General features: G+C 38.2%; 1 protein-coding gene across 6 annotated transcripts in view; it reads right to left on the reverse strand.

Moving 5' to 3' along the window:
- Positions 1–16,519, reverse strand: part of veph1 (ventricular zone expressed PH domain-containing 1) — a 268,147-nt gene that overhangs the window by 190,655 nt on the left and 60,973 nt on the right. For 5 of the 6 annotated variants that reach the window (XM_057838008.1, XM_057838010.1, XM_057838009.1 and 2 more), the window contains 3 exons: positions 12,295–12,458; positions 4,019–4,228; positions 2,013–2,233 (listed from right to left, as the gene is read on the reverse strand). In XM_057838008.1, the coding sequence (XP_057693991.1) occupies positions 2,013–2,233; positions 4,019–4,228; positions 12,295–12,458 (595 nt within the window). Of the gene's footprint in view, positions 1–2,012; positions 2,306–4,018; positions 4,229–12,294; positions 12,459–16,519 lie in introns of those variants that run through there. The other variant, XM_057838012.1, reaches the window with a different exon arrangement.

Here is a 16,519-nt window from a genome sequence, read left to right on the forward strand (position 1 = left end):
TCTGTTTCGTGAGAGGAGAGGACCCCAAGCAAAGCCCTTAATCGTGCGCAGAATGGATTTCATCTTCCCACATGCAAACACATGCTGAATAGACGTCCGTGCATGGTTATATTATGAAATGCTGAATGTAGGGGGTATTATTCAGATTTGACTGAGTTAAAAAAAAACAAACAAAAAAAAATCACAAAGTTTCCCTCAATTCATAAACACAACCACACAAACCAGATGGTCCTCAGCAATGTGGAGGAGTGATTTTAACCTTCTTTTTTCTGAACTACAAACAGACTTTAGTATACTTTTTGAACTGGCATGTCAAAATTTAGTGCGCCTGGGTATGCCCACACTTTTAAAGTTTATCACAAAAGGGAGTACACCCCTCGCATTTCTGCAGATATTTAAGTATATGTTTTCATGGGACAACACTGACAAAATGATACTTTGACACAATGAAAAGTAGTCTGTGTGCAGGTTATATCATAGTTATTTTCCTCTCAAAAGAACTCAAAATATAGCCATTAATATCTAAACCTCTGGCAACAAAAGTGAGTACACCCCTTAGAAACTACATATATCCTTAAATGTCCAAATTGAGTACTGCTTGTCATTTTCCCTCCAAAATGTCATGTGAGGGTACACATGAAATCCCACCTGTCTTATCTGACCATAGGACATGGTTCCAGTAATCCATGTGCTTTGTTGACAAGTCTTATCAGACCATAGGACATGGTTCCAGTAGCCCATGTTCTTTGTTGACATGTCTTCAGCAAACTGTTTGCGGGCTTTCTTGTGTACAGTCTTCAGAAGAGGCTTCCACCTGGGGTGACAGCCATGCACACCAATTTGATGTAGACTCTATTATATAACCTGCACACAGACTGCTTTTCATTGTGTCACAGTGTCATTTTGTCAGTGTTGTCCCATGAAAAGATATATTTAAATATCTGCAGAAATATGAAGGGTGTGCTCACTTTTGTGATACTGTTTATGCTACTACATTTAGTTGCTACAAACAGATAAATGACAGAAAAGAAAATCAGTAGTAACAGAAATCCGAAAACTATCCCAAAAGGGTGGTACTTCAAATCTCAAAAAAGTATATAATTTAAGAGCAATTGAGTTTTTTTTTCTCTAAATCCCAAAATAAAACTACAACTTGCAGACAGATGACATAGATACCAGTTGATCTTTGACTTAATACATCATCAACTGATGAATTGTCCATTCTGTTCCTTGTGTCAACCTTAACTACTAGTCAGTCGTACTGCTCATACTTAAATAAGGAGAAATTCTCACTCACCTACTGCTTACAGTATAAGCAACTTAACTGGGGTACTCCAATACATAATGATTTTTAACATATTAACAGATTTTTAAAATGGCTCAGGACAAAATACAGTAGAAAAACAATCATATTTATGCCCATTGAATGAGTCAAAATGATCATCAGGCATTGCTGTGTAGAGGTGCATTTTCCTGACTTGTAAAGGCAGAGCAGGATTGCTTCCCATTCAATAATGATGTAAATGTGAGTGTGAATGATTGTCTGTCTCCGTGTGTGCCCTGTAATTCACTGCCGACCAGTTCAGGGTGGTGTCGACCTTCTGCCGGATATGAGCTGGAATAGGCTACAGCATCCTTCGATCCTGACCAGGATGAATCAAAGATTACCAACACAACGCATCACATCACCCAAACAGTGATAGCGTCCACACCACATATAATTCTCCTTTCCCAACCAAGTCCAAGTCATCTGTGAGAGATAGCATGGTGCCATGCGAAAGAGAAAGTCGATGCTAAATTGGCTTAATCATACCGCATCACATCACAATCAGTCTGTGCCTCTGTCCAACTCACTTTACAAACACAAAATATAGATTTAATATTTGTGATTATCAGTCTAACAATTCTCCAATTAGATGAAAGAAAAATCAATCAAACATCACTGTATAAATAACGTTCGAAAACTGAGGAAATGCTTCAACAGAGCAAAAGTTGAGTGTGCTTTGTCTGACCTACGACGTGCGGTGGCACTCCCCTCCAGCCGCTTCCCCAGCAGCCTGGATATGGCAGTGAATGAGTTGCTCAGCCTGTAGAGGTCTTTTCCAGAGCCTCCGAGCACGGACGGGTAACGATCAGTCAAAACTTTGATCTCCAGTAGCAACATGTGATGAAAAGTGTGTTCCGGATTGCCCAGAAGAGACACTAGGTAGACCAAACAACTGTGTGCATGGGCCTGAGGATAATAAAAACACATTTAAATGCAAATAAATGATACAGTAAATAAAAATGCTTCTGTTCACATATTCTATTATAACATTTTAAATCTTGGTCAACTTTTTCTCTGCAGCCACAAAGTATACGTGGATGATCTTTGTATCAAAGTAAGGGGTAAACTTTAGTTATTATTGTGAATGGGAATATTCACACATCTATGTTAATGTACAATTGTAAATAAGTTAATGCTGTCAGTTAAATGCCTTAATAGCAGCGTTAACGCAAACCCCCTCTGGCGCCGTTAAAATTCAAGACAGCGCGCACTCATATAGGTCAGTTCTGGAGGAGAGCCAGAAATCATCCTGGTGACTTACCCTAATAAAACTTTAATTTTGTGTTTTATTGATCAAAATGGGGCACGTTGAGGCGGCGTGACGAACGTGAACCCGCCTGGCCGCTTGGCGCCATCATGGTTGTTTTGGAATCCCAGTGTCAAGCGAAAATTAGATTTGGCTGTTTTAACGCAAACTGTGGCACTGCGGACATGCTATTCCAACCAATGACTGCCCTGAACTGTTTAGCTTTTTTTTTTTTTCCCAATACTTTTGTTCTTTATTTTTGACACATTGCGACCAACAAAAAACAAACAACAAAGCTGGTCATTTAATACAGATGAAGTCCTTCAAGAGCTAAAGGAAGCCAGAGAAAGTTGTGCAACTAGGAAGGGGGAGCTGCGTGGGTGCATCTGTGTTTGTCTGTGTACTGGGGCAACAGTACTTACTGGAGGCACTCCCATCACTAGGAGGTCTGCATTAATTTCCCAGAAAATTGAGGATTATTTTCCAAATGCGTCCAATATGAAGAAATACAGGACACTAAACTCCAAATGATCCTTAATTATGAGTGTGTTTGTGTGTATTCAACTTGAAATTACAGGGGTTTTGTTTTACATAAAGTAGATGTCTAAAAGTGGGTGTTACCGTCTTTCTTAAACGTGTGTGGGTCTATGGGGGTGCGTGTGTATATGCACGGATGCGTGTGGAATGCAGTATGCAGGCTAATGAATGAGGAACAAGTGGACCCAATTCGAGGGGAGCAAGGAGGCAAACAAGGCAGAGGAGCAGGTGCGAAACTCCAAAGATATTTTATTAACAAAAACTCTTATTTTAAAAAAATACCCAAGTGCAAACAAAAAGACAGAGTAGCAAACCAAAAGACAAAGTAGCAAACCAAAACTACAAGAAAAGAACTTACTAAAGGCAGAGGTAATGAGCAGGGAATGTGGCAGAGACCATGACAGAGACGTCAATTCGGACAGAAACCCCAACGAATTAACAAAGAACAATTTTATACACAGAGTGATGAGACAATGAGAAAAACCTGGGAATACGAGAAGCCGAAGGGAGGACACACACAGGGAGTGGAAAGACATCTGAAGGAATCAATGACAAGCACAAAGATAAAACTGGAAAGACACGCAAGGAACACAAATCAAAACTTAGATCCTAACAGTCTTAGTGAATTCCATTTACTACAATTAGTAATCACAATGTAACACACAAACAGCACCTTAGTTCAACACATTTCATAGTAAGTTACTAGTTGAATAGATAGTTCATGGAATTCTTTGTTTACTGCTTTAGGTAAATTAACCAATGTTGGTCCAATGGAATCATTATCAGTATGCAGGAATACGGCCAGGCCATCAATTCAGTTAACAGTTGGTACTTCTAAACCCTTTCCCTCGGAATCAGTTGTCCATTGTGTGTGCTGTAAGTGTGCGTGCGTGTGTGTGTGTCTGTACCTCACTGATGATGCCCACAGCACCATGGATTTTCGCCACGTGACCCAAGAGAGCAGGCCATTGTTGTCCCACAGTCCTGAGTTTTGGCAGACAGCTGACCAGCGAGGAGGGGCTGGCTTGAGACACATCCACCAGAGTGCCTAATATGGCCTCAATTAGAGACTGGTTGCTTAGGTAACTGACCAGGGCAGGCACTTGGGGGCTCAGCATCTGAAATTACAGTTTTATGGACTTTTTATAATGACTCTATCAATATAAGGATCAAGCAGTAGGTTGAATGGCCCTTTAAAAGGTGAAAATCAGAACGGGATGAAAAGTGTGGGGTGTAATGATAAACAAAGACATGATGTGTAGGACAGTCTGGAAACGCTCTGGCATTGAACAGTTCCCCCTCATTATCAACCAATAGAGTGGGTTGGATCAAATATTGCAGAATGGTCCTGCTGCTTCAGTTTAGGTCACCTCATTTGAATAGGCGTTTACTTCAAAAGAGTAGCAACTCTTTGTGACTTAATTCTACAATGTTTTCATATGGACATTGAGCTTGAAAACAGAAAAGTTGAACTCTATTTGCTGACAAAAACAAATGCATTTTGTTTTGAATTGGATCGAAATTTAACTACATGGAAAAACATAGCAATATAGATCACAGCTGATCAGACATAGTCCTGCAAACACTGTACCGTATTTTTTGGACTATAAGTCGCAGTTTTTTTCATAGTTTGGCTGGGGGTGCGACTTATATTCCGGAGCGACCTATGTGTGAAATTATTAACACGTTATTATATCATTTCACATGTTATTTTGGTGTTTTGGAGTGACACTGATGATTTGGTAAACTTGTTAGCATGTTCTTTATGCTATAGTTATCTGAATAACTCTTAATAGCTATGTTACGTTAATATACCGGACACGTTCACATTTCGTTGCTCATGCATCATGTAACATTATCATACTGTACACTTATTCAGCATGTTGTCCTCGATTGTATATTCATTTTAAACTGCCATTCAAGATGACATATCTGTTCTATGTGTTGGATTTTATCAAGTAAATTTCCACCAAAAATGCGACTTATACTCAGGTGCGACTTATATATGTTTTTTTTTTTCGTCTTCGTTGGGCATTTTATGGCTGGTGCAACTTATACTCAGGTGCGACTTATAGTCCGAAAAATACGGTAACTACTTCTGTCCACTAGATTGTAATGTATCGTAATTTTCGGACTATAAGGTGCACCTGACCATAAGCTGACACCCACAAAATTTGACACGAAAACAGCATTTGTTCATACACAAGTCACACTGGACTATAAGCCGCAGCTGTCCTTACACATACAAACTTAGACTTACAGATATGGGATTTTTACACCAAAAGATATTAACCGTTAACTCTATATTTGACACCGGCATCATAAGACTGTCATAAGACCAAATGAGCCACCTTATTGCTTCAAGAAGCTTCATTTGGTTGTCCCTGTTCCCTTGAGGCAGACAGTCAACCTCTGATGCCACCTGCTGTCAACGCTGTTGTCATCCAAAATGCCTCATAGCATGCATGGCAGCGCTACATATGTAAATAACGATCAAAATTCATGTTCTGTGCTAATTATTTCCTCAATTAATGTTCCAGTTTTTTTCATTAGTAGGTAGTTATGGTATTTGGTAACTATTTGACAGTGAAGTCATAAGACTGACATGACATGGCATGACATGATACTGCCATGAACATTAATGAACGCTGATGACAGATGTCATTTTGTGTCTTTCGGCAAAACATCCGAGCTGTACATAAATGGAGTTAGTGACATAATTTGCCGGATGACAGTTAATGACATCTGTCATAAGCATTCAATAATGCTGGGGGATGGGGAATTGGGGATGGTGTGGCTCAGTGGTGGAGTAGTTGCCCCCCAACCCAGAGGTTGTGGGTGCGATTCTCCACCCTGATGAACTCACCTCAGTATCCTTGAGCAAGATACTGAACCCCGCATTGCTCCTGGTGCTGTGTCACCAGTAGGTAGATGGCAATGTAGTGTAGAGCGCTTTGAGTACCTTGAGAGGTTGAAAAGCGCTATACAAGTATAACACCATTTACCAACACCAATAATGCCGGTGACTGTGTCATGTCATAATTACGGCGGTCTTATGGCAGTCTTATGACGCCGCTGTCAAATAAAGTGCGACCCAGGGCCATATATTAAGAGGGTTACGCCACTCCCATAGGGATCCATTATAGGATTTTATTTCCGGCTATTTACGGGTTATGGAGCCTCGGGTATTCCAAACATGGCTTCGACAAGGGAGGACCGCATTCATAACAATGGCTGGCTGTAAAGTATATTCGGAGGTAAGTTGATGAAAAAAACGATCCCTTTTAAATTTCAACAGTCTACTGTATATTCTGTCAGAGGTGCTTTATGATGTACATGTTGAGCTTTATTTGTATGTGCGTGGCGTAAATATACATGTATTTTATCTTGGTTGACGAGCGATTTTGTCCTACTTTTTAAGCTGACTCTGCTAACTTCGAATTTATCGCCAGGGATAAATTCATTAAGTCACTACCTCTTTTAAATTGTCAACTCTTTCAGAGGCCCTTTGTGAAGTACACATCCATCTGTATTTGTGAGTATTGGTAGACGACCTGCTTTTAGATGCTTATTAGCTCGATTTTGTAAGCTTTGAACTAAAGTATCCCCCTCATGAATGAGTACAAAGTCAATGCATGACAACCTGTATTCTTTACACCATAATGTTTGACGTTATTATATTTTAGAGATGTGTAAAGATTGAAAAGTGATGTCAACAAATGATAGACACAAATTTATAATAGAAAACTAATTTAATGTATATTATTTTTTTAGGTTACATTTTCATGATCCACATCATGCTGCTGCTTCTGGGGACAGCTGCTGGTGCCTGCTGATAGTAACTGCTGGCTGTGGGCACCAGGCACATTTTTAAATAGCAACAAACAAACAAAAAAGCTTTTTATTTCATGTTTTTGACAGCTGACCATTGCCTTTTTCTGCTGCTCTTGGTCCTTGGTGAAATCATGCTGAGCAAGCAACCATCACAGGCCACTGATCTATAAAATGTTAGGTGTAAACAATGAACCATGACACCAATTTAATAAAAATATGATTTTCTTTATCAAAGGGTAATAAGCTGTTATTGTTATACATTAAACAATGTTGAGGAAAATAATAAAATTGTGTTCCTTGTAATCAGTTCTGTTGCTTGGGTCCATAATGAAAAATGCCTCAAGAGGTGCAGGTTTGTTTTTTTCCAAAATTAGAGGTCATATTCAAAATTTAGTTAAGTTATGCAGGAAATATTTGTTAAATATCATTCCTTTGTGTTTCAGGTCAAACTAAGTCTGTAAAATAAAAATGAAAATGTGCACACACATATACTAGTATAAAAGCATTAGAAAGTGCAACAGTAAAGAAAAGTGGAAAATAGAATTTAAAAGTCGTGACCACTAACCCAAACCTTTTGGGAAACAAGTGTTTTTTATATGTCAATGTGACAAAACAAGCTAGGAACTACCACTTATAACTTGGAAACAAAATAAGTTATACATGGTGTTATCTTTAATATATTACCACAGGTTGGTGAATCAAGGAAATCTAGACATTCTCTGGAAAAACAGTATTGTAGTTGTGAAAAAAGAAAAATTTAAATCATCTTGCATTTCAATGTAAAAGTCGATTTCCCGTGCTAATGCTAACACAAACATGATACTTGCACTTTACAACATGGGAAAGTTCCCTTCTGCGTTAGAGTTTACATAGGTTTCAGTTGTCGCCTTACCACTCCAAATGTAAAACGAACCGAATTAGCCCTCACATATACTGTATGTCATAATGCAATGACATAATCAAACAAGTATTTAAATACGTGATTTTATCCATTTTTTCATAAATGACCGCAATTACCGCTGTCAGTTCCATTGCGAACCACTACTGCGCTGCTTGTGCATGGAACTACTCACGCCTTACATGAACCACGTTAGGCCTGAGCGATATTGGAAAAAACTATTGCTGCGATTTTTTGGGGGTTTGCGATATATTGCGATATTATATTGCGATATTAAAAAAAATATATATATATATATATATATATATTTTTTTTTTTTTTTCTGTTTTTTTTTTTAAAGACATTTTTACTAGATGACTTGAATAGCTCTTTGGAAAGACTTTGGATGACTGATCATGACCACAGTGTACAGTATTCCATCGTTTTTCGCGGTTAATAGGGACCACAACCCGCCCGTGTGTGTGTGCTCAATGTATTTATTCAGATCTAGCACTGGAAAGAGATACATATAAGAAATGTTTTTTCTTCATTTTTTTCCCCCAAAGTATGATTAAAATATATATATATATATATATACTTTTTTAATAAATGCTTTTTAAGCACTTTAAATGTAATAATTATGATCAGTTTTAAACATAACTGTCCCACTAAATCATTTTTAAACAAGAATAAAGTACTGTAGTAGAAAAATGCTTGGCTTTATTAAATGCTTTTGTTTGCCTAACATGGCTGTGACTCTTGGAGTGACATGTATAAATTACAAACTCCTCATAATCACTTCTGGCGTTTATTTTATATGTCTCGACCGTCTCCACATTCTCCCCCTACAGACACACACATTCATTCCAGCCCGCGCTCCTTTGCAGAAACTGTTTAACAAGTTAAACAGTTTGATTGACTGTTAGGGCCTTGGCCCCTCCCTCCTGAACCCTGGCCCACCTTGGGCAGGTGTGAGTGTTTTTGATTTGCAGGTTGGACGCCAGACGGGTGGAGCGGCCACAGCTGCTGGCAATGACAATCAGCCATCTTCATAAGCCAGTGGACGCCACAACCTCGTCGCCCGATCAACTAGTCTGTTTACCACGTCAGTTGCGTCTCGCGTACTTAATTATTTATCTGATCCCCGGCTCACGACTTTTCTCTTCTCGCCCCAGGTCCTGACTTTGCGCGCCCCTATCGGATCCCACGCCTGCCTTCCTTCCGAGCTTCCACACCCCGCGTCGGCTCAGCTACACCGAGCAGAACAACTTACGCCCGCCACGTTATTGTTTGTGCTCGCCAATAAAATATTATTCGCCACAACCCCTGCTTGTCTGCATTTGGATCCCCTCTCGTCGCACACCCTAACATTGACAGATTGCTGCCCTGCTTCTTTGACCAGATCAAAGCCATCGTTAACTTTAATAAGCAAGTGCTGCAGTGACTCAGAGCTGGGAAAGGGGGTGAGAGAGGCTGTGCGAGCGACTGAAGCAGATCAAGGGTTTGTGGATCAGGGAAAAAAAAAACAAAAAAACTATCGCACGTCCTTGCGATGGGACTATCGCGCATGCGCACATCGCGATGGCGATGTTTAAACGATATATCGTTCAGGCTTAAACCACGTGACCACCCGCAGCGACATCAAAGAGTGTCGTAACCCTCTTTACATGGCCCTGGTGGGACCCATTAACCCAAATCATAGACTTTATAATGATATTGACGTGGGCGGGGCCGATTAATAGGGGGCCTATCTCCGAATGTCGAATGTGCTGCTAGTCTTTAAGCCACTGTAGCGCCACCTCATCACCACAAAGAGCTTTTTCCGTTGAAAATTCTTGTGAATAAATGCTTAAATCTAGGACTGCAGCTATCGAATATTTTAGTAATCGACTGAAAATTCTATCGATTAGTCGAGTAATCGGATAAAACATATTTTTAGGTGAAGTGCAATTATAAATATACATGAGAAAACACGACATTTCATCTAATACTGAACCATTTTCAGTCAATCAATGTCTTTATTTTCGATGTACATTGTTGAAAACAGCCAACAATTGCATCTCAGATGTAACTACAATAAAAAAAAAAAGACATTCACTACTTTCACTCAAAAAACCTTTAGATCTTATAAAAATATTAGGGCTGTCAAACGATTAAAATTTTTAATCGAGTTAATTACAGCTTAAAAATTAATTAATCGTAATTAATCGCAATCGCAATTCAAACCATCTATAAAATATGCCATATTTTTCTGTAAATTATATATATATTCTGTAAAATAATTTGTTGGAATGGAAAGATAAGACACAAGATGGATATATACATTCAACATACGGTACATAAGGACTGTAGTGGGCATTTCACTCTACTGTCATTTAAATCTGTCTATGCTGTCCTCACTCCGAAGCGTCTACTTTTTCCAAAGCTAGACAGCAAGTGAACGACGCCTTAATAATCAGACTTCTTCCTTTTTCATCTGATTTATTAATAAAATGGCCTCAAACCACTGTCCTCTTTAGACCGTAGTGAAACTACAAAAAAAAAAAAAGTACACAAGCATTGCATTAGCAACAACGTTAGCTTAGCACGCTTTACAGGTTCACTAAACATAAACAAAAAGCGTCTCATACAAAAAATATAACATTTCGCTTACTAACATAATATGTACATTCTTTACAACAACCATACTTACGGACAAATCTTGTCCAAGGATCATATAAGCACAACATTACAACCTAGGCGTCAGCCCAAAACGTCGTGCAGCCATATTGAACTGGCAAGAAAGCAATAAACCATGTCGCGAAGCGACCACAAGAGTTCGCTGTTAGACAGCACAAAAAACCTTGCTGTAAAACTTACCAAAAGGCAGAATACTGTCTGAGCAGGACATGTGCGTTAATTGCGTCAAATATTTTAACGTGATTAATTAAAAAAATTAATTACCGCGCGTTAACGCGATAATTTTGACAGCCCTAAAAAATATATATACATATTTAAATATATTTCTTACCTAAAAATGCCATTACGCTTGATAACACAGTTCACTTAAAAGTTAGGTGTTATTCCCACGTGTTTCAATTGAATTTCTATTTGTGTCAAGCTATCTTTAAGTTCTAGATAAGTTTTAAGTTAGTCTAAACTGTAAGTCCTGATAGGATTTTGAGTTTTTGCAGTGTTCAAAATAAAAGTATGATACCTGCTGTATTGGAGCACATTAGGGACCAGTGCTACTTGGTGTTTTATCCAGCAATGACTACTAAGCTAAAATTGACAGTTAGCATTATTGAGTTTTTATCTTACATCCTCATCACTCTACAAAGCTATGTTTTCACAGATTAAATAAAGCCCGTATGTAAGACACGTTAGCCAGGCACTGACAGTGGTTATAATTAATAGAAACCTAGCCCTCTGCAGGGCTAACCTTACCTGAGCGAGTATCAGTAACGTTCATCATATTTATTAGCGCTTAGAAGTCTACTGCTTTAAGATGGCGGCTGTTTACTAACGCTGCTGACTCTGTCATTTCGCATCTAGTTCAACATACATGTGACCTCTGTGAGACGCATCAGACGTTACCTGCTACTACCGTAGCGTCATGCGGGGTATTTTTTAGCAACGTTGGCGTCCTTTGTAGCAACTGTCGGCTGCAGTATTTATTTATTTTTTTTTAAATTGCTTCTTCCTCTACGCACGTGACATCAGTGCGTTGTCCAGCATTAAAAGTAGTTCGGGCAAACCGTAATAGAGCTGTCAAAATTTAACGATTACTCGAGGTGAATAAAATTACTCGTATCAGTTTTTAAACTTAAGTTACTCCAGTTGCTGAAGTATTCGTTTCAGCTATACTTAAATCCCTGACTTCTTTATAAATATGGCCACAAAACAGTCTTGGTTCTTGGTTAAAAGCAAAAGAATGTGCAGTTAGCATTTATTTTACGTAATTATTGCGAATTATGACGCCAATGCGGTAGCTGCTAATTTCTCCCATTGATTTGTTTCAAAATACATGCCTGGTATGAAAAATATAATAATTACCTTGAATCCTCAAACGAATCACTCCTGAGACAATCCTTCCTGTTTGTATGCGGTACAGCTTTCGTACTTTTTCAACCTAAATTCGGTGTTAGATCGCTGCGTGTGTGTGCTTGACAATAACTCCTCTTGATGGATATGGGCGGGCCCCACACTTGAAGGCGTGGCGCAGTGCCTGACGGATGTGGCCCGGCAATATACAGTAATTACGAAGTCTTCCCCCAAATAAATCAACAAATAAACCGCACTGGACTATAAAACGCAGGATTCAAAATAAGGGAACAAAGTAGTGGCTTATAGTTCGAAACTTCCGGTAAACAGGTCATTTCATTCATAAAATTGTGTGTGTTGTTTCTCATACTACAGATAATGTTGGAGTTTTTATGTGTTCACGGTTGCTTAAGGCCTGACAGAAATAAACAACAAAATAGAAAATCTCACCAGTGGGTGTTGCTCAGCCACCATTTGAAGCAGTTTAATCAGGTGTTGTTGTTCTATGCACTCCAGCTGTGACATCAGACCAGTGAGCTTGCCAAGGTGACAGTGTATGACATCAGGTTGTCTGGGGTAGACTGAAGGAAGCACACGGAGGAGCATGTGGTTGCCTGTGGACAGGGATCAACAGACATTTTGTCAATCGTTAGATGCTCATATGGGTTTAAGGAATAAATCAGGTACAAATGTGCTCCATGCTGAATAAGTGTAGTGGTTATATCTGAATGTGTAATACTTGTTGATGACTCATATTGTTATAATAGCAGGACTAGAGTACAAACAAGTTGTAACAGCATGCACTGCACTTGGTAAACAACTTCAAGTTACTTAAATTACTGAGTCACCAAAGACACAGTTGCTAGTGACTGAGAATATGTCACAGATGTTCCAGGGTCTGCAACAGATTACAGTGGACATGTTTCTTTTTTCGACTTTCTAAACAAGTTATCAGCACAGTAAATTCATAATGGAATGGGGGTGGGAGATCATTTTTTACACAGGTCTAGGGAATTTTGAATAATAGTTTAAAGTTTTTATTTTTTTATTTTTTACATTGTACAATGTCCAGATGTTTTGTTTTGTTTTTTTTGTGTAAAAAGTGGATGTAAACAGTACTTATGACTAGAGATGTCACGATCGATCGGCATGACCGATCACGTCATTTTCAAAGTATCAGAATCGGCAAAAAAATATCGGACATGCCTTTTAAAAAATTAAAAAAAAAATTTTTTTTATTAATTCGTTTTCTGATTGTATTTAACGTTACAGACATAATATGTTACACTTATCCAGAGTCTTTAGTTTAGGCTTAAGGTAGGGTTATAAAATGTATCCCGATAACGGCAGTAGTTAATTTTTAAAAAAATGTATCACGTTAAAATATTTAACACAATTAATGAATGCGCTGCACGACCCACATTGTCGCGCTCAATCTGTAATGGCGCCATTTTACCTATATAGAGAGCTAAAAGGCAGCGTAAAATGAGTAGAGTGAATTTTGGCAGCCTTTGGAGCCTTGTTTTAAATGGCTAAAGCCTTACAATCCCTCTCCCTATGATTAGAAATATCGTGGGAAGCAATGTGGGGAAGCAAGGTAGTAATTGATCTTTTTCTTAACACCCAATTTTATTTCCCAACGCAGAGAATATATATCAATTGGTAGCACTAAGCACAGTCATGGTTGCACTTCCCATCATGCATGTGGGTATGGCTACAGTATCATTTACTGAAAGCTCAACAAATACACTAGATGGCAATATTTAGTCACAATATACAAAGTCAAATTTATCTTTTAAGAATTACAAGTCTTTCTATCCGTGGATCCCTCTCACAGAAAGAATGTTAATAATGTAAATGCCATCTTGAGGATTTATTGTCATAATAAACAAATACAGTACTTATGTGCTGTATGTTGAATGTATATATTCGTCCAAGTTTTATTCATTTTTTTCTCAATGCATTGCCAAAATGTATATGATCGGGAAAAATTATCGGGAATGATTGGAATTGAATCGGGAGCAAAAAAAGCAATCGGATCGGGAAATATCGGGATCGGTAGATATTCAAACTAAAACGATCGGATCGGGAGCAAAAAAACATGATCGGAACAACCCTACTTGTGACTCAGCTTTATGTTCTGCTGGATTCATCAGACATAAAAAAGCTGTAGCAAGGCTGCCCATAAATACCTCCAGATACATCAGTCATCCTTATTACATCCATTTCCCCTTCCAGTACACTTAAGAAGCAGCACTTTATAAAATATCTAGGCACATACTGTAGAGAGTATACAGAAACAAAGCTCTTCATAGCAATCAGGCTGAGGCTGAGGTATTTATGAGATTCTTCAGTAGAATTTTTTAGGGTCCGTACAGGAACAAGCTGTGGGAGATTTAAAGGGCTACGCTATTGGACCCCAAGGCATAGATACACATGTCTAAACACATGGAAAACATGAGGGACGATAATATATACAGTGCCAAAACTTTCGACATTCCATTTTAAAGCTCCGTGTCTAGCACAATGTTAGATGTTTTGTTTTTAAATCCAAGCTTAGATGCAAGACCAAATTCCCTGCAATGTAAGACTTTTTAGTACCGTATTTACACAGTATTATTTGGGTAATGTCCCATAAACGAAACATGCATTTTAACTGTAAAATATGTCTACAAAGGAACAAAGTCAAACTACAAAGTGCAGTCTAATCCAGACAAAAACATGTCTGTCGACTTAAGCAATAAGCTTATATAATGTTTCTCAGCAGTCCTAACAACAAACTGGCTTTGCACATCAGAAAACTACTAAAAAAGATATTTATACAATGTATATACGCATATTCTACCTATGAATTAATTTTAAAAGATAATTTCTGCAAGCACATCAATTATTATTTTTTTATTTTATTATTATTTTAAACTTCCTAATTTTCAAGAATACACCACAGTTCTGGAACCCTCATTATAAAAGGCGCTCTGGACTTCAAGTGGACAAGATCGTTCTGAAACAGTATTTATTCATTCAATCGTTGTACGACTAGCTGGATGCAATTGCAACTGCTAATCCCTTCACATTTTCCAAGTACACTTCTCCACTAACATAGGCTGGCAGCAGCAGAAGTTATTACTGATTGAACACAAAATAAGGAGAAAAAAACGGTCTTAACTTGCTATCGGTTATGTGCTGCTTTACTCACATGGTGGCATTTGACCAAAAGTAACCTATCATGCTGAACAAAACATTCACATGCTGCTTTTATACACCTTGTTAATCATTAGGACACATGACTTTGAATTTTTTTTTTTAGTTATCACAACCCGCACGCTAGCAGAATAACGTAAATTAGAGGTTAGGCACACCCTTGACAGGTTGTCAGGCAAAGGTGACATATTTACTGTACATAATTACACACTGGGAAAGAAAACATTCTAAGTTACAGTGGTAGGAAAACCACTAAATGTCAAAATCATGAAGATCAACTTATGCGTGCAAACCCCTGCAGGAGTCTTAAAATTGGATTCATGAAAATTGTACGTGTCCACCGCATGTGTTCTTCTTTCAGACCACAGATGCAAGTTTTGGCTAGTCTTATTTTTGAAATATTAAAAAGAAACACTGTCCGGCATTTAATATGCAGTACATATTCCAGCTTGTCTCAGAGACGCTTGACATACCGTAGATCACAAATTATGATCAGTCTTTTTCTGTCATTTCGTAAAAATGTCATACTGGTGATGCTGGATGACTAACGTTTTATGTGCTCCAAATAGGAAACGTCAAAAACTAAAAAAAAAAAAAAAAAACAAAAAAAAAACATTACAACTCAGAAATGAAAGTACAATTTCTGATGGTCTTTTATTTAAAATCTGTAAGAAAAAAAACTTCGAACTGAATGGGCGACAGTTTTGATGTTACTCTGACTATCACATTGTGCTCCACTTCCATTTCAGTAAACCTAGAAGTTTAGTTTTAATGATTACCGTAATTTTCCGAATATAAGGCGCACCCGTGTATAACGCACACCCCAAATTTACTTGTAAAATCTAGGGAAAATTATTGTACCTGTGTATAACGCGCACCCTAATTTTAGCACCAATAAAGAGAAGCATACAAGAAAGCATAGCTCGTGTACAGATACAGAAATGTCATTTTACCGACTGGTGAAACACAGCACAAGCATAGCACATTGGTAGTTCAAAACATTAGCGTAAACTGACAACATGTACGGTAATAATATGATCTGATAACTTCTTGAATTTACCAGAATCCAGGAGAAAACAAAACAGATGTGACTTTTCTTTTAAAGGCTGCTGTATAACCTGCTTGTTTCATCATTATTAATAAATGTTTCCTCCATGGATTGATAAGGTAAAATGAAAGTGGGAACGTAAGTCGGAAAAATGAGAGCTCATCGCTGTCGACACGACAGTAACAATAGGAACTATTGTTATTTGGGTTTGAGTTTCCCGAGGGACAGATATAGTTGACGGACACAGGAAGTCTGTGTTGTGTTACGTTTGTTATGGTCCGAGTTGCGGAGCTGCAATAAACGTTGACTCAAATGAGATCAAGAAACTAAATTCTGTGCTTTATGAAGAGTGAAAAAAGCAGAATTTGACAGACAAAATCATTCGGCCGATCAGTGTGAAGTATTACCGAAACAAAATGGTGACGT

Source organism: Corythoichthys intestinalis, chromosome 6 (genome assembly GCF_030265065.1).
Source record: "Corythoichthys intestinalis isolate RoL2023-P3 chromosome 6, ASM3026506v1, whole genome shotgun sequence".
Taxonomy (NCBI): Eukaryota; Metazoa; Chordata; class Actinopteri; order Syngnathiformes; family Syngnathidae; genus Corythoichthys; species Corythoichthys intestinalis.